Below are 23,661 nucleotides of genomic sequence, written 5' to 3'. Positions count from 1 at the left end.
GTCCAATGCACAGCTGCAGCAAGACCGTTTCTTGTGCCAGTGTGTGAGTAAACTGCTCGGGGTTGGAGACGGGAGTTGAGTGGGTTCAAGTCCACGATAGCCTGGCCCAAAGCATGGACTCTGCCGCCACACGGTTCGAGGAATAAATCAGACGCCAAAGGGGAAAACAGAACAGACAGCCCTCGAATACTGCTGTTTTAATATAGGTAGTGATTTTTATATAAAACCAAAGTGATTATATTTGTTAGCCAGATACATCTACAGATCTCTTTTATTTCCTACATTATCATCATTGTTCTTCCATCCTTAAAGCTACCCTTGAGCAAGGATGAGTTGACCCCTGTGCCCTCTCTAATGTATCGAATGGCGGGGAGCTGACAGCGACTGGCCCGGGCCTGCCTCGTCAGACGCGGGCACCCTCAGGGCTCCGAACCCCACTAGAACCAAGCAACCCTCGAGCTCTATCCTCCCGGCGAGCCCTGTTAGGTAAGGTACGGATGTGAGCGAGCTGCGCTGCTGGACACTCTGGTCAACGTGGGGTCAGTCCATCTCGATATTTCCATCTTCACTCCGACCAATTTGGTGCCCGAAAATTCTAAAACCACCATCAATAATACTATCGCCGAATTTCCACGACACCCCCCTTCCTCCTCCCTCGATCGAGGACCTACGCCTCAAGTCCGGCGTTTGCGAGCTCTGGTAGCCCCAGATGAGTTCATCACTGCAGACGCCCACTTCCGTCTCCGATCTCCAGCATGTCTAAAGTTGACTCCTCCGACTCTGGCGCCTCGTCCGACCTGGACATTGCAGCCGTCAAGAAGGCGCTGGCTTCGTCCTCGACTGCGATCCGAATAGCTCAACTGCGCACCATCGAAGAGAAGCTCACCCAGAAATGTGCGCAAGCCCGGTCCTGTCGTGTGACGAGCTCCTATCAGCTAACTAACCCTTCCGCAGCCCTCGACCCCTCCACGATTCCCCGTCTTCTCCAACTATTCTTTGGAACATACGCCTTCTATGCCGATAGAGAGTCTCGTCTTTCTGTTCAGCGATGCCTTGTTGCCCTGGTTTCGGCCGGTGTTGACTCCAAGACAATCTCCCCACTCATTGCCGCCATCCGCAAGGAAAGCCAGAAGCATGGCATTGCTCCTACAAGCGCGTTCGTCTTGGTAGAATGGTGCAGTCTGTTCATGCAGCACCTCGATGCCTCACTGTGGGACCAATTCGCCACAGATATCCTCCTGACCGACGCCGATGCCTTGGACAGGTGTCACCAGCTAGTTTCCAGGAAATCCGTTGTTCACTCTGCGGTCATCGTCACAAGAAGAGGCTTGAGGAAGCTTTTGTCTAACCCTGATTCCAGTGAGAAACGGCTATCCGATTCTGTCAACGTTCTTGCTACGAAGGGAGCTCAGTCTACCCCAAGAAATGCCATCTTGCTGGGTATTATTGCTGGGGTCTCTGCTCGGAAGGAGCACCTTCGCCCTGTTCTCGATTCTCTCAAGCCAAAGTATTATGAGTTCTTCTCCAGAGAGCTCATTGGCTCTCGGACTGCCGTCTCGGAGCACTTGATTCTAGGATTTGCCGACTTCTTCACTTCTTTTGCAACACTCGACGAGGTTTCAAAAGAACTTATCCCGGCCCTCGAAAAAGGCCTTCTGCGAGCTCCCGAAGTTATCCTTGGCGGGGTTCTTACACCGCTCGTTCGCAGTCTCCCCGAGAGCTTTGACCTCTCCAAGGTGCTTGAGCAAAAACTGCTGAAGCCCATCTTATCGAACGTCAAGTCAACCAATGCAGCGATTCGCGCTGGTGCTTTGGATGCTTTCCGGGCCCTCGTGAATAGGTGCAATGACGACGCATCCTTAGAGAAGATCACCAACGAGATTGCGACCCCCCTGAAGTCGGGGAAGCTCGCATCCCCGGATCAACGCATACTGCATGCACAAATGCTTGAGTTTGTCCCGCTCTCAAACGCAAGCGCCGATAAAATTGTCAATGCTGCGTCCGTTGTTGCTGGCAAAGAAGGAAATGAGGGTGCATTGGCAGCAGAGACCTTGGCTCTGGCTAGGGCCGTGGCTTTCATTCTCGATAACGAGGGCGAGATACCCAAGGCTGTTCTGGACCCCATTACCAAAGGCCTGGCGGATAAGAAGGCTCCTTCTCGAAAGTGCTGGCTTCTCCGTGTGGGTTATATCCTGCAGACCCTTGCCGAGGCTCAATCCGCATCTCCTGGAATGTCCGCCTTCGTTGAGGCTGTGATACCAAAGATAATCACAACCTTCAACGAGGTCACTGCAAATGCGGCTACTGCTGCGCAGAATGGCCTCATTGTCGGTGCTTACATTCTAACAGCCGTAACTCCTCATGTCCGGCGCTTGTTCCCCGATTCGCCTGCCGACTCGGCTTTGGTTAAAGCTTCCGTGGTTAAGCATTCTCTCTCCCTGGACCCGAAGCCTTCATTCCTGCTCAATCATCGAATCTACTCTAAAGTCACGGCCGAAGAGGACCTTAGATGGTTTGCGCGTGCTTTGACCTCGGCCTTTGGGAGCCTCGAACAGGATGCAGACAACCAAGTCGCACTTGCATGGTCCGAAGCCATCATTCATCAAATCGCCGCCCACAATGTTCCTCCGTCGATCCAACAAGAGACCTCCAAGGCCCTTTCTGGCCTCTACACTCGAAACCCGAAGCGGGTCTCGACACTTATCATCAATGGTCTTTGGGATCATCTGGAGCATTCTGGGTCTCGTGACAGGGATCATTCGATCGATCCTCACAACTTGGTCCACGTTGTGAAGGCCATCTGCTTGACCCCGAAGGACTTGGAAAAGTCCGGCCAAAGCATTGCCAAAGAAGACCTTGAGTCTCAGGCAAACAGTCTTCTGGTGCTAGCACGCTCAGAGTTGATTCCAAGAGCGAACTGGATTGACCTGTGTCTCCGCATGGAACTGGACCCCGGTGAAATTGTTCGAAAGTACCAGAATGAGCTCTTGGAGGAGATTGACAATAAGACCTCTTTTGACCAAAAGGTTTGATTGCGCCATCCCTAACTTGCTGTTGAAAGTCTAACCAAAACTTATAGTCGGACGTTGTCAAGAAAGCTGCATACAACGCGGCAGCCGACCTGGCCTTCGTTGCGCCTGACACAATCATTCCACGTCTGTTGGAGGTCATTAGCCGAGATCTTGCTGTCGAACAGCTCCATGATGTTGGCCCTGTCGAAGCGGCTATCTTCAGAACACCCGAGGGCACCTGCTTTGTCGACGTGCTTGCCAAGAAGGCCCAGCAAGTTGTGAACAAGAACAACAAGGACTACGATATCCTCAAATGGGAAGAAGAACTCCGAAGCCAACTTGAGAAGAAGAAGGGTCAGCAGAAGAAGCTCACTGCTGATGAAACTGCGAAGGTCAATGCACAGCTCAAGAAGGAGAGCCAAATCAGACAATCGCTCCGCGAAGTCGAGGCACGGCTTTTGCGTGGTATTGGCATCATCAAGAGCCTAGCAACCGGCCCTCCGACGGATGCGACCCAATGGCTCGGTACTGCAGTTTCACTGCTCATTGGTGTCATGGATGCAGGTGCCAACATGATCACTGGTGATGTAGCCCCCCTGGCATACATCACTTGCTCTGAGAAGGTCTCTGAGCGACTTGGCTCAATGAGACCCTTTATCGGAGTGGCAGCCTTGAGACTTCGAGATGTGTCACTGGAAGAAAACTACCAGGAAGAACCTCTCGAGGACTTGATTACAAGAGTGCTGTATCGTTTGCGATTTGCCGGTGAGCAACGACCGTTCGACTCCGTGTCGCTCATCTATGCCTTGCCGCTGGTCTTGGATGTCCTTCGCAAAGGAGGAGTTGGCAGCACAGCCGATGATGCAGATGCCCAGCTTGTTTTGGCTATTGAATTCCTGTCATTCCACACAGACATTTGTGTTGATGAAGCCGTCCCACGAGCCGAGCTTCTGTCGGTTCTCATCAGCTCCATGCAGGCATACACGCAACATTACAAGCTCATCAAGGACTGCTTTGCTGACATGTGTCGATGCATTGCACCGAACATGAACCGCGAGGAGATGATCGTCCTAGCCAAGGGCGCTTTGGTGCCCGAAACTCGCGTCCGATCGACTGTCTTACAATCTATCAGTGCCGAAGTTGATATGAGCGAGCTTGGGTACTCTGACGAGATTTGGCTCGCCTGCCACGACGACGAAGACGAAAACCAAGAATTGGGCCGTGAGATCTGGGAAGAGAGTGGTTTTGAGGTCACAGCTGAGGTCCCACTAAAGATGTTGCCCTTCGTTGAAAGCAAGGATGCTCAGCTGCGTCGTGCTGCTGCCCGAGCCACGTCTGAAGCCGCGGGTCTGCACAACGAGTCCCTGGAGGCTGTGATCACACAATTGGAAACCACCTACAAGGAACTTGCAAAGCCTCGAGTTCAGCAACTCGACGAGTTCGGAATGCCCAAGAAGATGGACTTGTCTGACCCTTGGGAGGGCAGACATGGTATCGCGACTGCATTCAAGGAGCTTGCTCCAGTCATCAAGACTGATCAGTTGGATGCCTTCTTTGATTTCCTGATTGACAATGGCCCCCTGGGAGACAAACACAGCTCAGTTCGAAGTGAGATGCTGGATGCCTCGATCCGTGCCATCGAAATCCACGGCAAAGGAATTCTCGATCATCTCATGGCCAAGTTTGAGCAAACCCTGGAGCAGCCAGACAAGAACAGCGAGGCCGCCGATCGCGTCAACGAGGCCGTCATCATCATGTACGGTGCATTGGCTCGCCATCTGACTCCTGGCGACCCCAAGATCCCAACTGTCATTGACCGGCTCGTGGCAACTTTGAGTACGCCCTCCGAGACCGTGCAATATGCTATCGCCGAATGTCTACCTCCTCTCATTCGGGCCTGCCCCGACCAGTCATCCAAGTACTTTGGGCAAATCATGGAGCAACTACTCAGCTCCAAGAAGTACGCCGTTCAGCGTGGTTCTGCGTATGGTTTGGCTGGCCTTGTCATGGGCAGAGGAATCTCATCCCTCCGTGAATATCGCATTCTTTCGACCCTCACTGATGCGATGGAGAACAAGAAGGAGGCAAACCAGCGCGAAGCTGCACTGCTGGCATATGAGCTTCTCTCAACACTACTTGGGCGTCTGTTTGAGCCATACGTCATCCAGGTTGTGCCCCAGCTGCTGACCGGCTTTGGTGACAGCAATGCCAATGTCAGAGATGCTTGTTTGGCAGCAGCAAAGGCATGCTTTGGAAAGTTGAGTTCTTACGGTGTCAAGCAGATCATGCCGACTCTCTTGGAAGGACTTGAGGAACAGCAGTGGAGGAGTAAGAAGGGCGCCTGTGATCTGCTTGGTGCCATGGCGTACCTTGATCCTCAACAGCTCGCCAACAGTCTGCCCGATATTATCCCTCCTCTTACTGGTGTACTGAACGACAGTCACAAGGAGGTCAGGGCCGCAGCAAACCGAAGCTTGAAGAGATTCGGTGAAGTCATCAACAACCCTGAAATCAAGAGCTTGGTCGACATCATCCTCAAGGCCCTCAGCGACCCTACCAAGTACACTGACGAGGCTCTCGATTCCCTTATCAAGGTCCAGTTCGTCCACTACCTTGATGCACCATCTCTTGCACTGGTCACTCGTATCCTGCAGCGTGGTCTGGGCGACCGTTCCAACACCAAGCGCAAGGCAGCCCAGGTCATTGGCAGTCTGGCTCATTTGACCGAGAAGAAGGACGTCGTTATGCACCTACCTGTGCTGGTGGCTGGCCTCAAGGTTGCTGTTGTCGACCCGGTTCCCACCACCCGAGCTACAGCGTCCAGAGCACTCGGTTCGTTGGTTGAGAAGCTTGGCGAGGATACCCTACCCGATCTTATCCCCGGCCTCATGCAAACCCTCAAGTCCGACACCGGGGCCGGCGACCGGCTGGGATCTGCCCAGGCTCTCAGTGAGGTCCTCGCTGGATTGGGAACATCAAGGTTGGAGGAGACTCTGCCAACTATTCTCCAAAATGTCGAGTCCTCGAAGCCCGCCGTTCGCGAAGGCTTCATGTCTCTCTTCATCTTCCTTCCCGTTTGTTTTGGCAACAGTTTCTCGTCCTACCTCGGCCGTATTGTCCCGCCTATTCTCGCAGGTCTTGCTGACGACGTTGAGTCCATCCGCGAGACTGCTCTCCGCGCTGGTCGCCTGCTGGTGAAGAACTTTGCGGTGCGTGCCGTCGATCTCCTGCTCCCAGAGCTCGAGCGAGGTCTTGCAGATGACAGCTACAGAATCCGACTGAGCTCGGTTGAGCTTGTGGGTGATCTTCTGTTCAACCTCACAGGTATCAAGGCTGGCACAGAGGCTGATGACGAAATTGACGAGAACGCCAAGGAAGCGGGTGCTTCTCTCAAGGAATCCCTTGGAGAAGAGAAGCGTAACAAGATTCTCTCTGCCCTGTATGTCTGCCGATGTGATACTGCTGGAGCTGTCCGGTCAGCCGCTATTTCGGTCTGGAAGGTCCTTGTGCACAGCCCGAGAACTCTCAAGGAGCTTGTGCCTACTCTCACACAACTTCTCATCAGGCGCCTGGGAAGCTCCAACATGGAGCACAAGGTCATTGCCAGCAACGCCCTTGGAGAGCTTATCCGCAAAGCAGGAGATGGTGTTTTGGCAAGTCTCCTTCCCACTTTGGAGGAAGGCCTTCAGACATCGACCGACGTCGATGCTAAGCAAGGTATCTGCCTTGCTCTGAGAGAATTGATCTCATCTGCTTCCCCTGAAGCTCTCGAAGATCATGAGAAGACACTCATCTCCGTCGTTCGCACAGCACTTACGGACTCTGATGAGGACGTCCGAGAGGCTGCTGCCGAAGCATTCGATTCTCTCCAGCAGATCTTTGGCAAGCGAGCTGTCGACCAAGTGCTTCCCTTCTTGCTTAACCTCCTTCGGTCGGAAGACGAGGCAGACAATGCTCTTTCGGCCCTCCTCACGCTACTCACCGAGACAACACGATCAAACATCATCTTGCCCAACCTTATCCCTACGCTCACAACACCTCCCATCTCAGCATTCGATGCCAAGGCCTTGGCCTCTCTATCCAAGGTTGCTGGTCCTGCGATGAACAGGCGCCTGCCTAACATCATTAACTCGCTTATGGACAACGAGATCAACTGCAAGGAGGATGATCTTCGTGAAGAGCTGGCGACTTCCTTCGACACGGTTATTCAGTCCATTGATGAGTACGATGGCCTTAACACGGTCATGAACGTCCTTCTACAACTCCTCAAGCACGATGATCACCGTCGAAGAGCAGCTACGGCCCGCCATCTGGGCAACTTCTTCTCCGCCGCCAGCGTGGATTACTCCCGGTACAACCAGGACATTATCCGGTCACTACTCAACTCTTTCGATGATGGAGACCAGGATGTCGTCAAGTCCTCTTGGGCAGCACTCAGCGGATTTACCAAGAAGTTGCGGAAGGAGGAGATGGAGTCGCTTGTCATCTCCACTCGCCAAACTCTCCAGCGTGTGGGTGTCGCGGGAGCGAACCTGCGTGGTTTCGAGCTGCCCAAGGGCATCAACGCTGTTCTTCCCATCTTCTTGCAGGGCTTGATGAACGGTACTGCAGAACAACGAGTCCAGGCTGCTCTGGGTATCGCCGATATTGTCGACAGAACCAGCGAGGCCTCGCTGAAGCCGTTCGTGACCCAGATTACTGGTCCTCTCATCCGAGTGGTTTCAGAACGCGCCACCGAAGTCAAGTCGGCCATTCTTCTCACTCTCAACAATCTCCTCGAGAAGATGCCAATGGCACTCAAGCCTTTCTTGCCCCAACTTCAGCGTACATTTGCCAAGTCTCTCGCCGATACGTCGAGCGAGACACTGAGGACAAGGGCTGCCAAGGCATTGGGTACCCTAATCAAGTACACTCCCCGTATTGATCCTCTGATTGCCGAACTTGTCACTGGATCGAAGACTGCCGATCCTGGTGTCAAGACTGCAATGCTCAAGGCCTTGTACGAGGTCATCAGCAAGGCCGGTGCCAACATGGGAGAGGCGTCCCGAGCGGCTGTGTTGTCCCTGATCGACATGGACACAGACGAGAGGGACGACACCATGACTATCACCAACGCCAAGCTGTTGGGTGCCCTCATCAAGAACGTTCCTGAGGAAGCCGCCTCGGGTCTGCTCAAGAACCGTGTGGTTACATCGCACTTCAGCCCCTCGTCTGTGCTTGCTCTGAATGCCGTCCTTGTTGAATCCCCAGAGGCTCTGCTCCAAAATTCGTTGATCGACGAACTGCCCGAACTCCTGTGCCAGGGCATCGCAAACAAGAACGTAAGTGAAGACGAACGAGTTCGAAGTAGACTGTTAGCTGACATTCATGAATAGGTTTTTGTGGCAGACAACTGCATCCTAGCTACAGGCAAGTATCTACTCTCAGACGCGCCCAAGAGCTATGAGACTACCAAGGGAATCTTTGAGGCCCTTGCGTCCATCATCCAGCCAGGCAATGCAACCGACTCCCGTCGACTTGCGCTGGTGGTTGTTCGCACGGTGAGCCGCAACGACATGGAAATGGTCCGACCCCACGTGGCCCTCCTGGCACAGCCCATCTTTGCAAGTGTTAGAGACCCTGTTATCCCCGTCAAGTTGGCGGCGGAGGCGGCATTTGTGGAGCTGTTCAGCGTGGCGGACGAGGAGAGCCGCATCTTTGACAAGTTCATGGCTGGGTCCGGAGCGGAGCTGCCTGCCAACACCAAGAGGAGCATGGGAGACTACTTCAAGCGTGTTGCCATGAGACTAGGCTCACAAGCTCGTGAGAGACGTGAGGCGGAAGGTGGACAGGGAGGACTTGGTCTATCAAACGACGAGGCAGAGGACGAAAAGGAGATTTGGAGTGTTGGAAAGGTCGATGTGGGGAGCGAGACGTTCTCATGAACATCTCCGGGACCAAGTGTGCCATGAACAAATGTTCTGGCATCTTACCTATGTTATACCATGATGAAAAGCTATGAATCAATGCAGCACTGTCACATCCAGGTATCTGGATTTGGCTTCATGTAAGCTTTTATCGAGCATCTGTTGCTTTACCTTGAGGAATAGTGCTGGGAATAATGCTAATCCATGCACGAACATAAGCCCCATGTGGGTATCGACGTTGTTCATGATCCTCATAATCGCCCAGTTGTGTGTGTCCTTCGAAACTGCCCCACCGCCATCTCCTCGAATTTCACCACGCTGAATTTCGGGCTCTTGTCGTCCATGTCAAGGCCATGCTGCACTCATATGCTTGTTGTAACACACACATAGATATATGGATTGGCAGAAATACAAAGAAAAATACAGTGGTTCGCATTTCGTGATAGCTCAATGGACCAATCCAATGGCCTGGGAAATAGCACAACAATGTCAACCTTCGGATACAATACTCCGAGCTCAAGCTCGCCTCATGACAATGAAGTCAATTTGAGCTCATGAATAATTCTGATTGGGGCAGGGGGATATCGCATTTCCCACCCCACCTTCCAGAGTGCCCTGTGGCAGTAAAATGGTCACGTGAATCGCTCGGCGGTGACTCATGACCCAGAACAGCCCTCGCTTAGTGCAACTGAAAGGGTCTAGCGCAAGTGAACCCACAAACCCAAGGAGAAATTCTGGCCTCGCAAACCCCTCTCAGTCTTCATCCAACATCCATCGAGGACCGGCCACCACTAACGACAATCAAGATGTAAGTTGTCCGAATCGATCAGCACAACGAGGATGCGATATTGGGGGAGCTGGAAGCAGGACTGCGCTGGGAGCAGATGCTTCTGATGCCGTCGCCGCGATCTCGAAGCCAAAAATTCATCATCGATATCAGAGGGAGTTGGTGGCTAACTCGTGTTTCTTCCTCCACTGCAGGGTCAATCTGCGAACTCAGAAGCGCCTGGCCTCGTCGGTCATCGGCTGCGGTCAGCGCAAGATCTGGCTCGACCCCAACGAGCAGAGCGAGATTTCCAACGCCAACTCTCGCCAGACCATCCGAAAGCTCATCGCCGATGGCCTCATCATCCGAAAGCCCGTCACCCAGCACTCGCGAGTGCGCGCCCGCGAGCTGAACCTCGCCCGACGAGAGGGCCGACACCGTGGCTACGGTAAGCGCAAGGGTACTGCCGATGCCCGTATGCCCAGCCAGGTCCTCTGGATGCGCCGCCTCCGAGTCCTCCGCCGTCTTCTGGTCAAGTACCGTGCCAGCGGCAAGATCGATAAGCACCTCTACCACGAGCTGTACCACAGCAGCAAGGGTAACACCTTCAAGCACAAGCGTGCCCTGGTTGAGCACGTACGTGTTGCCCATGATACCCGGCCATGGTGGCCAGACGAGGGATGATTGCTGACATGGAGACAATAGATCCACCGTGCCAAGGCCGAGAAGCAGCGTGAGAAGGCTCTCCAGGAGGAGATGGATGCCAAGCGTGCGAAGAACAAGGCTGCCCGCGAGCGCAAGCAGGAGCGTGCGGCGGCCAAGCGAAATGCTCTCCTTGCCGAGGAGTAAACCGTGTGGACAACGACAACATTTCGGTCTTGAGAGGAGGCTGCATTCGGAGTCTACGGGTTGGGTCTCTTTTTACGCCCTTCTGGTTTCTACAGTCGTACCGGCGGGGGTTCTGGCATGTAGCATTGAAAAATGGAATCGATGATGCTCGGATGCTTGGATGTTTTTCCACAATGCCCATCTTCTCGTGAGCACGGCTGTTGCTCAATACGTCCTCGGTACCACAGGTGTTCAAAATAATGTTGTGCGGGTTGGCTTCATTTTCACACGCGGGCTGTGCCTTTCTCACTCCACAAAAGTGCTGTTGCTCATGCATGTCGCTGTCTTGCCCTGAATTTCTGCCCATGCTTGATTGATGGTAAAATAACATCAAGTTGGCCGCAGCTTGCATCAACAAGGGCACTGGTTTCAAAACCTAGGCCGCACAACCTGGATACCTTGGAACGTGGTCAGACAAAATGGACAGCAACGCCAAGCATTTACAACCCAGCTAGGCAAGAACAATTGAACACCTCCGCAAGAACAAGCTAACTTTCTACTAACTACGTAAACGCATCGAACTAGAATGAAGCTATCGTGAAAAGAGTATGCGAGAAGGTCAACCAAAGGCTTGGATCAGTTCATTCAAATTGCCCTCTCAAGAGTGGTGAGTTTGTGCCAGGGCATTTCAGCATGCTCCCGCACGAAGCGGAGGAACCAATATGCTATCTTGGCGGTCACATCACGCCCAAGTTTAGTTGATAAGGAAAAAGGAAGAAAAAGAAGAAACCCCATAGCCCACCGGAGCCTAGAATTTTATACGTAATGGCGTCTTGGCTCACCGCCACAGGGATGGAGCACTGTGGCACAGGCGAGTGTGAGCTGCTAAAAGAGTACCTTTCCCTTGGGTATTTGTAGCGTTCAACGGCTGGCTCTTTCGCTGGAGCAGCTGTGTCCCAGGCGACCTCTCAGCCCATTAAGCACAAGACATGGTCTTGCAGAGGCTGTGACAGGGGCTCAAGTTAGGCGAATACGCTAGGTACTTGTCCTGCATGTAGCTGTCGCTGGCTGAACTCGAGCCATTCTGGCAGCCTCCTTCCAAAGCGGCCGTCACCAGTGGTGGTATCGGCTCCTCCTCCACCTCCCACCTCCGCCTCCGCCTTCGTCCTTCTAGGTCCCGTCCTGACATCCATCGTCACAGTCAATGACGTCCTGAGCGAGCGCGCCGCTAGACAATCACCGTCTTGTCGCCTCGCAAAGCGGCTCTCCTCTTGTGCGAAAAGATACCCCCATTTTGTCTCTCAATTGCGCTCCATTCCCTCTTACTCTCTCACCCTCTCTCCCGTCATCCGCCGATCGCAACCACGCCATGTCTCTTGCTGGCGTGAGAGGTACCTCGCGTGTCCTGCGCGGCATCGCGAGGCCTGTTGCGGTTACCACAACGTGCACGCGAGCGTCGTCCTCCTTGAGTCTCGAGAGTCAGCAGCAGGTTTGTTCATGTCCAATTGATTAAAAGCCATTGTGTTACCGTGAACTTGGAGGCCTGACGCTCTTGTGCCCTTACACAGCTACTCTCAGCCCACCTTGGCAAGGCTGACCCCACCGTCTTCGACATCATCGAAAAGGTTCACCATGATGCCGCCTCGAGCTCCCTGCCCTCGCTCTTTTACTAATCCCTGGAGTAGGAAAAGAAACGCCAGAAGCACTTCATTAACCTCATCCCCTCCGAGAACTTCACCTCTCAAGCTGTTCTCGATGCTCTTGGCAGTGTTATGCAAAGTACGGCTCTCAACCAGTATTGGTCTTCACATTACAGAGTCTAACTTATATCCTTGACAGACAAATATTCGGAAGGCTATCCAGGTGCTCGATACTATGGCGGCAACGAGTTCATTGACCAATCCGAACGTCTATGTCAACAGCGCGCTCTCGAAACATTTGGCCTTGATCCCAAATCATGGGGTGTGAATGTCCAAGGTTCGCAACCTCTCCCCTTCGTCCATGACTGGTGTCTCGTACATGTCAGTCTTTGTTTTGAGTAGTTCTTGCTAACTCTAGTCCTCAAGCTCTCTCCGGTGCTCCCGCAAACCTCTACGTCTACTCCGCCTTGTTGAACACCCACGATCGATTGATGGGCCTTGACCTACCTCATGGTGGTCATCTATCCCATGGCTATCAGACACCAACCAAGAAGATTTCTGCTGTTTCAAAATACTTCGAGACGGTACCCTATCGGTTGGACGAGTCGACTGGATACATCGACTACAACAAGCTCGAAGAACTAGCAACCATCTACCGACCCAAGATTATCGTCGCCGGCGCAAGTGCCTATAGCCGACTGATCGATTATCAGCGCATGCGAGAAATCTGCGATAAAGTCAACGCCTACCTACTTGCCGATGTCGCCCATATCTCCGGCCTAATAGCAGCCAAGGCTGTCCCAGGCCCCTTCTCTTACGCAGACATTGTCACAACCACCAGCCACAAGAGCTTACGAGGTCCTCGAGGAGCCCTGATCTTCTACCGGAAAGGCGTTCGGAAACAAAACCCTAAGACCAAGGAAGACATCCTTTACGACCTCGAGGGCCCCATCAACAACTCCGTATTTCCCGGTCACCAAGGTGGCCCTCACAACCACACTATCACAGCCCTCGCCGTGGCTTTGAAGCAGGCGCAAACCCCCGAATTCCAGGTGTACCAGACCCAGGTACTAAAGAACGCAAAGGCCTTTGCCCGGCGATTGAGCGAGCCCAAGGGCAATGGGGGTCTAGGCTACACTCTTGTGAGTGGAGGTACTGATAACCACTTGGTCTTGGCCGACCTTAAGCCCCAGGGCATTGATGGCAGTCGAGTTGAGCGTGTTCTAGAGTTGGTCGGTGTTGCTGCCAACAAGAACACTGTCCCAGGAGATCGTTCAGCGTTAGTCCCCGGTGGCCTCCGCATGGGCACGCCAGCCATGACCACTCGCGGCTTCAACGAGGATGACTTTGTCCGTGTTGCGGATGTCGTGGATCGTGCCGTCGCCATCACCTCTCGGATTGATAAGGCGGCCCGAAAGGCGGCGGAGGAGAAGGGTGAGAAGAACCCAGGCAAGCTAAAGAACTTCATGGAGTATCTCGGCAACGGCGAGACGCAGTCTGAGATCGTGCAGCTACGGAGCGAGGTTGCAGACTGGGTCGGCACATACCCCCTGCCGTGGGATTCATCTTGATGATGGTCCACGGCAAGCATCAATATGGATGAAAACGACGGGCCCGCAAGCCGGATCATTAGTCCCGTTGAAACTAATTTGGCTATGACCACATAGAAGTGTACCGCTGGACCCTTGCTTCGTCCGAGCCTCTGCTGGGACTTGAATTGAACATAGGTATGTGAGATGAGACGAGACCACTGCTCCACGGATGTAGTTTATGGCTTCACCTCACTCAACCGTTACACCCCTCTCACAGAAATTCGTAAAACCCAGTGCAATGTGTATGACTTGAGTCAACTCTCAATTCGAGCAAAAATGTAGGATATCAAACATGAAGTAGCTAGGTGATCTCAACAACTATGACCAATGACCCAAAGTCCTCCAGATAAAGACAAAACACGGCTAGAGTGATAAGATCGTGACATGACTACGTGCTGGTAGATGGCTCTCCAGCCTCAGGAGGAGGAGGGGGAGGAGTCGACTCCTTACCCAGAACCTTCTTCGCGCTAGATCTCGCCGCCACTCTCTCGTAGTAATCCTTCAGTTTATCCAATCCTTCCAGAGCTTCCAGCCCCGATTCCTCCACGATAGAATGCAAGACAGGCCAAAGGGCGAAGTCAGGCAGAGACAGCTCCGAGCCGGCAAGGAAAGCTCCCTCGGCCTCGGCGACGAAACCATTCCAGACTTCGAGCTCGTGCTTCAGGGACTTGAGGTCACGCTTCCCGCTGGTAGTGTCCTTGGGCAAGCTGCGCCAAGCATCCAGGACTGACATTGCACGTTGGAAGCGGGTGAACTGGGTAGCCAGCTCCTTTGGGCTTCGGGCGGTGCTTCCAGGCTTGCCGAGACCATAGCGTGCATCGAGATACAGCATGACAGCCAGGTCACCTTGAACAGCTGACTTGTCCTTGTCTGTGAACTTGATGGCGCCGCTCTCAGTATTGGATGGGCCAGAGTCGGGGCCTGCCGTGATGCTTCCCTTTGCGTAGTTCACCCCGTATTCTGCCAGCATGAGGGCGGCACGCATGTTGGCCACTGAATCTCCGCAGGCAAAGAGTCGTGGTGCGTTGCTCATATGCAGCACGTCGAACCCCTTGCCATAGTGGGCATCCCAGTCGAACTCTGTGGCGTGGTTCTCCGTCCCAAAGGCCTTGAGCATCTCGATGGCCTCGTCAGTCTGGCCATTGATGACAGCATGAGCCTCCTCTTGCGTCTTGGCCTTGGCACCCTGACCCCAGATGAGAGTCTCTTCACGGTTCAGGAACGTCCCAATCTGGCGGAACGTCAGAGAGATTCGGCCGCCATCGTAGGCCAGCTCGGCTGGAGTCTTTTGGCTCTTTGGTCGTTTATCCTGGCGGATGGCGTGCAGCCACTTCATGTTGCTCTTCAGGCCCAATCGGCACAAAGAGTTGTGTGGAAGTCTAGCGCGCTGGATCTTCCTCTTCAGATCGGCTGGCGAGGCTTCGTCTCGAGATGGGTCCTTATCCCGTCTCTTTGTTCTGAAGACCATGGTTCGCTCGGCACCCAGGCTGACATTTGCGATATAAGAGCCCTGGGCAATATCCAAGGTCTTGTCGCTATGCTCAGAGATGTAGTCGGTTCCGTCACGGTAGTACTGGATCAGGACGTGGTTCAGGGGGTGACCGAGATGCTTCTCCGTCTCGGCCTTGATGGCCAGAACGGTTGGAGAGAATGGCAGCAGTGGGGGAGACTCGTCGGATGGATGACGGTACACTGGGATGGTGCCATCTTCACCAACCTCGCCTTGGACGGCCACCAGTCGTGGGACCTCTCCGCCTTGGTGCGACATGCGCTGCCACTGGACCTCGTCGCGTAGCTTCTCAAAGATGCCATCGACAAGAGTGTCTGGAAGGACGTTCTCGATGATGTCGGTGTCTCCCTCGCAGAGACCCTTCTGCAGGAGATGGCCTTCTTCGTTTTCCATCGGAGTCTTGGTCTGGGCCATGTCTGGATTTACTTTGGGTGGTGTTGATGTTTCGGGTTGTTTTTCGTCTTTATTCGTATTCTGAGGTGATATCTCTTCGTCTTTAGTCGTCTTCTGAGCTGGTGTCTCTTCTTCTTTGGTCTCAACCACCTTCCCGGCGTCTCCTTTAATAGCAGCCGCCTCACTAACATCCTGTATCTGTTTTGCGTCCTTTGTCTCTGGTGTTTTGGTCTGAGAAACGCCATTCGATTCCTTAGTCTTCGAAGGTGGTTTGACCTCTGAGTCATGGCGTTCAGCTGCGCTTGTAGTCGACGCCTTTTTCTGAGGCTGAGTCCCAGCCGCTGCGGGGCTTGGCGAATCTGAAGCTAATCGCAGGCCTGTCATGTTCTTGACGATTGATGGTGAGAGACTCTTGTCGCGCACGCCCTTGTCTACGCCAGACTTGACACTTCGTGATGGTTCCATGCGCTTCGACTGCTGTGAGGATGCCTTGCTGCGCGACGCCTTGGGGGTCTTTGGTTTAGGCTGCAGGCTCTCCAGGACCTCCTCGTACGAGGCAACCTCACAGCCAGTGAGTTCAATCAAGGATGCAATTGCCGATGCCTTTCTAGCCTCTGTTCGATAGCCACAGCAATCATCAACAATCGTAATGGCCATGCCGTGACCCGCAGCATCGAGTGCCGTTGCATGGACGCCAATATTGGTCAAGGAACCACAGATGAAAAGCTCCATAACCATCTTGGCGCGCAATATACGCAACAGTTGTGTCGTCTGGAACGCCGAATAGTGCGACTTTGTTAACTTGATGTCCGTCTTCTGCGATGCCTCTTCAATGGCCGCAGCTATGCGGCAGCCCGGTGTGTCCGCCTTGACACACACAGGTTCTTCGTGGCTGAGGAAAGCCTCCGCGTCCGGCGGTCCAGCCACGTCGAGGTCCTCGACTGGGAGTAGCTTCGCTCGACCCCTCGAAGAGGGACGCAATAGGGGCTTATTGTCTGTGACGATAATTTGGTCCTCGAAAACAGGCCGGGTCTCCTCAAACTGCGATTGGATCCAAACGACATCTCCTACATCCCGAAACGCCTTGGCGAGCTTGACAGTTCTATCCACAAGGCCCTCTGGCTCCGGGACTGGCAGTGCGCCATCCTGGGCTATGAAATCGTGTTGAAAATCAACACCGATAAGGGCCTTGCGGGTTGTGAGCTGCGGAAGGGCGGAGTGGTCAAAAGGAAACATGGTGTAGGGGGGCGAGGTTGGGATAATGATAAAAAATGTATATCTGATGGGTATCTGAAAGACAAGAAGAAGAGAAAAGCCAAGAACAAGATATGTTGGACTTTGTCAGAGGGACATGCCCGCAATCTACCTAGTGGAAGTTGCGGCCGCGATGTTGAGGGCTTTAGGGCAGGGGATACAGAGTCGTGTTGGAGCAAAAATGCTTCGTGATGCAAACCCAAAAAGTGTCTCTGTGAGTGCAGGGTAGGCGGGTTGCAGAAGAGTTTCAGGTTATCGTGCTGGGACTGTTGAGGAACGCAGCTGTCGGTGTTGGCTGGTTGGTGCAACAATGCCTCCGGCTCATGTATCTGGTGTGGGAGCTGTTTCAATGTTCGGTGGTGATGTGCGGTTCGGAACGTGATCAACTACACACACTTATATCCTGGATGGGGAGAATTGGATGGAATTTGCCTGCCCTAGAATCAAGAACCAGAGGGGCCAGTCCGATTGCGGGACCTGAAGACAAAGCCAAAAGCCAAGAAGAGGGTGTAGACGCGGGGGGTTCTCGGAACGTCACACACGCAGGCGGTTAAACAGAGTAAATGAGTGATTCTTAAGTCTCAAGGTGATTGATGCTTTGACTCGCTTGTCACATCATAGGACATGCAGCCTGTCATGCTAGTTCAGCCAACGTCCAATGTCAAGCCCAAGATGCAGGGTTCAGTCCATCCACTGGTGGTTGCCTCAAGTGTCGGTCAAAGTAACCGAACGGAAAACACCGCTCTCGCACAGCAATATCATATTGAGATGATCACAATCCCGGCGACCTGCAGGAGGGCGGTAATCAGACACCGTGGGTTGGGTCACATTCTGAATTTCGGATCCTCTTCGCGGGACATCTCCGGCGTCGATCACTCGGTCTAGACTCGTTTGCTCAGGTGTCAAAGTGTTGGTGAGCCCTTGCAAGGCACGCCTTGGCGGTTTACCCTGGAGAGATTCATTCTTTTCTGGAAGTTATATGGCCCTCCCTGCATGTCTCTACCAGGCGATCATGATGGGTGATCGCGCCAGGGTCACTCTGTTCGGACTACACGTAGCGACCATGATGTATTTTGCTCTCGCCCGTGATTTCGCATTCATGTCTGATATTGACACCAGCATCCTGTCTCAGTTGGGAGGGTGATTGCACAGACATTGTGACGGGCGTTATGAGCCACACCACAAGTTAGTCAATATCGAATTCCATGTTCAAATGACTACTCAGAAACCAAAACCAGTGATAAGGTTTACGCCCAAATTCATGTACAGGTCGCAATATTCATTCCTGAATCACATTGGAACCTCAAAGAGGAATAATTGTGGTGAATCAAATGAGAACCAGAGGTGATACAAAGTCCTGGCCTCGGACTTGACACGTGGGGCCGTCGACCAATGAGCCGAAGTTTCCCCAGCTTGAATCCTTGGTGGAGGAGCTGCAGCTCCAACCTTCCTCCCGACATCGCCAAAACATATTCCATCGTCAACAACTTTGCGCCCATCACTCGCTGCCTGGAATACTCGTCAGGGCTGGGCCAAAGTCCAATGAGATGCTCTCGCCGCACATAAAATAACCACATAAACGCCCTCCATAGCGCGTCGTCGAAATCGTCACGTCCCAAGATCTTCGCGATGACGCCAAAGCGAAGCCTCTCTCCAGCCGACGAGGAGCAACCCGATCCAAAACGGCCCCGGGTTCACGATGAACATCATGAAGACATAAACCTCGATGAGACGGGGCCACGAGCAATCGGATCCGTGATACCGAACCCGCACTACCAGGCCCGAGCTGGGCTCCAACGCTCGATCGCCATGGTTCTCAAGCATGACGGCTTTGACTCGGCAAGCCCTGAGGCGCTGGAGAGCTTCACCGCAATGGTGGAGACATGTTAGTATACGTGAATAGCTCACATTTGACTCGTCACTGACGCGCCTTTTCCAGATCTCGAGGGCATGATCGATGCTGCCAAAAGTCTCGCCCTGGCTGCACGTCGCGAACACCCCATCGCAACCGACTTCGAACACGCGCTACGACGGCACAATATCAGTATTTCATCATTAAAGCCCCATCTGAGGCCACCGATCCCCAAAAAGCAAATCGTTCCCAGCTTCGCCGATGTGCTCCCTGAAGACCAAGACGCCTATACCACACTACCGCTCCTAGGCGAAGAATTGAGCGGACAGCCGGACAAAGACGAGAAAAATTACGTTCCATCCTCGTTCCCAGATTTCCCCAGCAAACACACATACAAGTTTACGCCACAGGAAGATTCCAACATTCGCGACCCTAAGAGAATCCGGGAAGACGCCGCAAGGACAGCCCAGCAGGGTGAAGATGCACTCCGCCGCCTGGTACGAGCATCCAAAATGCGAAAACAAAAGGAAGTCAAGCTGCTGGTTGAGCGCGATGTTCATGGGAAGGAACGGTTCCGTCTATGGGAATCAACAATGAAACGGTTCATGGCTGCGGAAGGTCAGGGGGAGCATACTGATCAGATGGAAATTGCGGACCACAGCATGATTGTCAACGGCGAGGCCCTTTTCTCTCGCAAAGAAGTCCCCAGAGCAGGGAAACGGTCGGCTGCCTTGGCAAGCAAGAAGGCGTTGTAAGATGTTGATCAAGCATCCATTGGAAACGATGGCTCACATGATACCCCATGAATACGTGGTTTGGGATGGATGGCGTTTGGCGTTCATGACCTTGCTATTTGAGCTCGAGCGAGGGATAGACCTAATATGAGAATAGATGCCAGTGTGGCAGCGAGTGAGCCTCTCACAAAAACAGCAACCTGAACATAGGTCCAGGCGTCTCTGGATGATGGATGAACTGTGATCGTGTGTGGAGGTTAAATGGAGTTCACAGTACGTGCTTCCCTCCCCGTCTTGAAGACCGAAAGGCTAACGAAAGTAATAGCAAAACTCTCATTGAGGATGAACTGCACGAGAACCGTCAACTGGGCTGATGTAACGAGACCTCTGAGCTTCTGCTGCTTCTTTGGCGTTGCGGCTGCGGTGAGGCTGGAGCCTGTGGCTTTCGCTTGAGATGTGGCTCAGTTTTTGAGCCCCGCACACATGGTGGTACGTACCCGCTGTTTGCACACCGGGCACGCTTCAATCAAAGCGGAGCCCGAACGTGCGGCCCTAATTTTTAACCCACACAAAAAATCCCAATTTCTGCCGGCGAAGCCTTCCAAGATCCGACCAGGCCTAGGATTTGCAGAGCAGCCCTTGACTTCTCTCTTTCTTCTCCCTCACGCACCCTGATCCTCTGCATCGCCTCGTCACCGCAACAATGGCCGAACAATTGATCCTCAAGGGCACTCTCGAGGGCCACGTACGTCGAACCTCTTCAACTCCCTCCTGCCGCTGCCGACTGCTGCATCGCGACTGTGGTTGGCCACGATGCTCCCCGTCAACATGCTTCTGGTCGGCCTCACGGAAGGCGATGAGTTTTTGGGATCAAGAAGAGGAAGCTAACTTTTACAGAATGGCTGGGTCACCAGCTTGGCTACCTCCATGGAGAAGTACGTTCGATATAGAGCTCTACTCGTCTTGATCCATTTAGAGGCCATCAACTGACTGATCGCGCTCCAGCCCCAACATGCTCCTGTCTGGCTCCCGAGACAAGACTCTGATCATCTGGAACCTCACCCGCGATGAGACCCAATACGGTTACCCCAAGCGATCTCTTCACGGCCACTCTCACATCGTCTCCGACTGTGTACGTTCACCTTGTGCCCCGCCACGCCCATCCGCACCTTGGCGAGGAGGACGAAACGAGAACTTGGGCTGATATTTGTTGGATCTAGGTCATCTCTTCCGATGGCGCTTACGCTCTGTCTGCCTCTTGGGACAAGACCCTGCGTCTGTGGGAGCTCGCCACCGGCACTACCACCCGACGATTCGTTGGCCACACCAACGACGTCCTCTCCGTCAGCTTCTCTGCCGACAACCGCCAGATCGTCTCCGGCTCTCGCGACCGAACCATCAAGCTCTGGAACACCCTCGGTGACTGCAAGTACACCATCTCCGAGAAGGGCCACACCGAGTGGGTTTCTTGCGTCCGCTTCAGCCCCAACCCCCAGAACCCCGTCATTGTCTCCAGCGGCTGGGACAAGCTCGTCAAGGTCAGTAACAGCTCCGCATGTGCTGCTGAAGCACTCTACACACTCCCAATCGATATGATGTTTGCAACCCAAGTATTTGCTACTTCAGAGCCTGCTTCCACAGGCCATGAGACAACCATTTCACCATTGCCCTGATCCAGTTTATTGACAGCCCTGTTTTCACCATCTGATGCATCCCGTATCATTTCATGATTCTAACAGGCCTATAGGTTTGGGAGCTCTCCACCTGCAAGCTCCAGACCGACCACATCGGCCACACTGGCTACATCAACACCGTCACCATCTCTCCCGACGGTTCCCTCTGCGCCTCCGGTGGCAAGGACGGCACCACCATGCTCTGGGACCTTAACGAGTCCAAGCACCTCTACTCCCTCAACGCCAACGACGAGATCCACGCTCTCGTCTTCTCCCCCAACCGATACTGGCTCTGCGCTGCCACTGCCAGCAGCATCATCATCTTCGATCTTGAGAAGAAGAGCAAGGTTGATGAGCTCAAGCCCGAGTTCCCCGACACTGGCAAGAAGAGCCGGGAGCCCGAGTGTGTCAGCTTGGCCTGGTCTGCTGATGGCCAGACTCTGTTCGCTGGTTACACTGACAACATCATCCGTGCCTGGGGTGTCATGTCGAGGGCATAAATTTCCTCTACCCTAAAAAAGGAGCGTGGTGACGAGGCCGGAGGCGAGCGGAAGAAGGTAGATCATTGGTGGGGCGTCAAATGGTTGGCTTCCTCGTTTGGTCTTTATTGATGCAAAGGAAGGGGGGGCGACTCAAATCTGACGAGGGCATCACGCATTTGCTGGTTATAAGCAGCCCCTGAAAGTACCGGGATTCATCCTTTTGTTCTCCAATAAAGAACTCGAGTTTAAAACATGACATGGTGCCCAAGTGATTCTCAACAAGATGCGTGTGGTAAAGCTTGCCAGCAAGGTGTGAAGTTGTGTGCATCCTCCGCACTGTCTTGCGATGCCAGCTCGTCCCCCTCCTCTGCCAATGCCTGCTCTGACAGGGTCACCAGATACCCCCAGGGCTTACGACTAACGTTGATCAAGATACCAAAAAACATCCTTAATTGTCATGCTACATTTGAACCGTCTAAGGGAAACGCCTAATTGGCAATATTGTACACCATGCATGTTTTGATTTACTCATCCCCTTCTTACCACTGCATGGGGGATCGAGCAGAGCCAGCACTTTTTGATCAAGTGTCGACCTTGCTCCTCGCACGTCATCCATATGAACACCCCGACCTGATCCGAGTGACTAGTAGATAGGCTCTGGTCCATCTCCAATCACCCCTTTACATGAAAGGCGGCAGGGAAAAGGGGTAACCTCCATTCTTGACGCGGAACACGCTGAGAAGGAAGCTGTAGACGAGGAACAGGACACCACCCCAAGCGATGACAGCGACCTGTTGAGTCTTGGCATCAGCGATGCGGGGGACCTTGATCGCCAGGGAAATAGCGCAGAACGACAAGACACCGTCTAGACGAACGAGTTAGCACCTGATACCATCATGAGCTTGAAGCATGGACTCACACAACGCGGCCACAATCTGGGTCTCCAGGCCAAACTGCTGCTGGAAACCGGGCGCAACGTAACTAATTCCACCTCGTCCGTCGCCAGCGACGTAAGGAACCTTGCGGATGTGGTTGAACATGTGTCCGCTGGTGAAGAGCAGGATTGAGATGAGGCTGATGGAAGCCCAGAGGTTTCGGCTCTGTAAGATGGGCAGCACGTAAGGGTAGGCAACGTAAAGTGCAGTTGAACCTCCGAGAACAATGGTGATGCCAGAAATCCATCGCATCCAGTTAATGGGTCGCTTCACGGGAGGATGAGGTCGGCCTGGGAGATGACGGGCGAGCCAAATCTGGACTTGCTCGGCAGTCGCGGGTCTAATGATTCTAGGTTATTACATGCTCACAAAAAGCGAAAGGCCAATGTTTCTCACCCGTTGGTGAAGTCGTATCGCAAAGGGTCCTGCTTTGCGACGGCATGAGGGCCCTGGGTAGGCTGGAAGAGCAAGAGGACAGGGGCGGTTTGGAGGCCAAGCTGCTTGAAGTCAGATCAAGCCCCTAATGACCGTTGAAAGCGATATAGCTTCTTCCTGGTATACCAACCTGCATGAAGACATCTCTGCCATCAGTGAAATCCAGCGTGCCGAAAACCAGACGTGACTCTCCAGCCTTGTCGCCCTTGGCCCAGCTCCTGCCAACTAGATCCCACTCGGGTTGAAACTCGCGGCAGAGTTGGCAAGCAAATCGTGCATCGGCAGCCGTCAGGAGAACAGCAACACTGTAGTCGCGAGGTGTAGCAGTCAGGGACTTGTACGAAGAATCTCTGAGCTTGATCGGGTTGGAGGTCTGCTTGGCGTGGAACTCGTTGAATCGCTCGGTGGTCGACTTCTTAGCTGCGACAGCACCCGTCGCGAGGAGGGCGAGCGAAAGGAGTGACGACAGGAAACGCATGGCGACTGCAGGTTGAATAGATCCGGCGGAGGTTCAAAGAAATAGAAGAAAAAGGGCCAATTGGCCTCGAGATAGGTTATGTCAAAGTCGTAGACTCTACAAGCTACTACCTTGACGCTAGGATAGGTCGCGGAGCTATGAGGTGAAGCTGAGGTGGCCTCTCATTCTGGAA

General features: G+C 53.5%; 6 protein-coding genes across 6 annotated transcripts; 4 read left to right on the top strand and 2 right to left on the bottom strand.

Annotated features, from left to right (window-relative positions):
• Positions 1-755: 755 nt before the first annotated feature.
• On the top strand, positions 756-10,532 carry MRS44_007551 (uncharacterized protein; the record flags this gene model as incomplete). The annotated part of the gene is made up of 8 exons (XM_065620575.1): positions 756-894; positions 955-3,026; positions 3,080-8,332; positions 8,387-8,925; positions 9,038-9,057; positions 9,620-9,725; positions 9,899-10,319; positions 10,389-10,532. The coding sequence occupies 8 exons, from the start codon at positions 756-758 to the stop codon at positions 10,530-10,532; spliced, it is 8,694 nt and encodes a 2,897-aa protein (XP_065476647.1).
• A 1,348-nt stretch (positions 10,533-11,880) lies between these two features.
• Positions 11,881-13,722, top strand: MRS44_007550 (uncharacterized protein; the record flags this gene model as incomplete). Its single annotated transcript, XM_046281099.1, has 5 exons — positions 11,881-12,000; positions 12,080-12,136; positions 12,197-12,290; positions 12,351-12,488; positions 12,578-13,722. The coding sequence occupies 5 exons, from the start codon at positions 11,881-11,883 to the stop codon at positions 13,720-13,722; spliced, it is 1,554 nt and encodes a 517-aa protein (XP_046134447.1).
• Positions 13,723-14,131: 409 nt separating this feature from the next.
• MRS44_007549 (uncharacterized protein) lies at positions 14,132-16,882 on the bottom strand (the record flags this gene model as incomplete). The annotated part of the gene is made up of 1 exon (XM_046269341.2): positions 14,132-16,882. The coding sequence occupies one exon, from the start codon at positions 16,880-16,882 to the stop codon at positions 14,132-14,134; it is 2,751 nt and encodes a 916-aa protein (XP_046134448.1).
• A 1,647-nt stretch (positions 16,883-18,529) lies between these two features.
• On the top strand, positions 18,530-19,507 carry MRS44_007548 (uncharacterized protein; the record flags this gene model as incomplete). Its single annotated transcript, XM_046269342.2, has 2 exons — positions 18,530-18,785; positions 18,840-19,507. 2 exons carry the CDS (start codon positions 18,530-18,532, stop codon positions 19,505-19,507), a joined length of 924 nt encoding a protein of 307 aa, XP_046134449.1.
• Positions 19,508-20,189: 682 nt separating this feature from the next.
• On the top strand, positions 20,190-21,659 carry MRS44_007547 (uncharacterized protein; the record flags this gene model as incomplete). The annotated part of the gene is made up of 5 exons (XM_065620574.1): positions 20,190-20,231; positions 20,384-20,421; positions 20,492-20,618; positions 20,707-21,096; positions 21,234-21,659. The coding sequence occupies 5 exons, from the start codon at positions 20,190-20,192 to the stop codon at positions 21,657-21,659; spliced, it is 1,023 nt and encodes a 340-aa protein (XP_065476646.1).
• Positions 21,660-22,321: 662 nt separating this feature from the next.
• Positions 22,322-23,489, bottom strand: MRS44_007546 (uncharacterized protein; the record flags this gene model as incomplete). The annotated part of the gene is made up of 4 exons (XM_046269344.2): positions 22,322-22,506; positions 22,561-22,916; positions 22,973-23,073; positions 23,142-23,489. The coding sequence occupies 4 exons, from the start codon at positions 23,487-23,489 to the stop codon at positions 22,322-22,324; spliced, it is 990 nt and encodes a 329-aa protein (XP_046134451.1).
• Between the last annotated feature and the right edge of the window lie 172 nt (positions 23,490-23,661).

Source organism: Fusarium solani (genome assembly GCF_023522795.1).
Source record: "Fusarium solani strain SB1 chromosome Unknown bctg00000004, whole genome shotgun sequence".
NCBI lineage: Eukaryota > Fungi > Ascomycota > Sordariomycetes > Hypocreales > Nectriaceae > Fusarium > Fusarium solani.
Note: the sequence above shows the minus strand (reverse complement) of the source record. Positions and strands in the feature narration are given on the sequence as shown.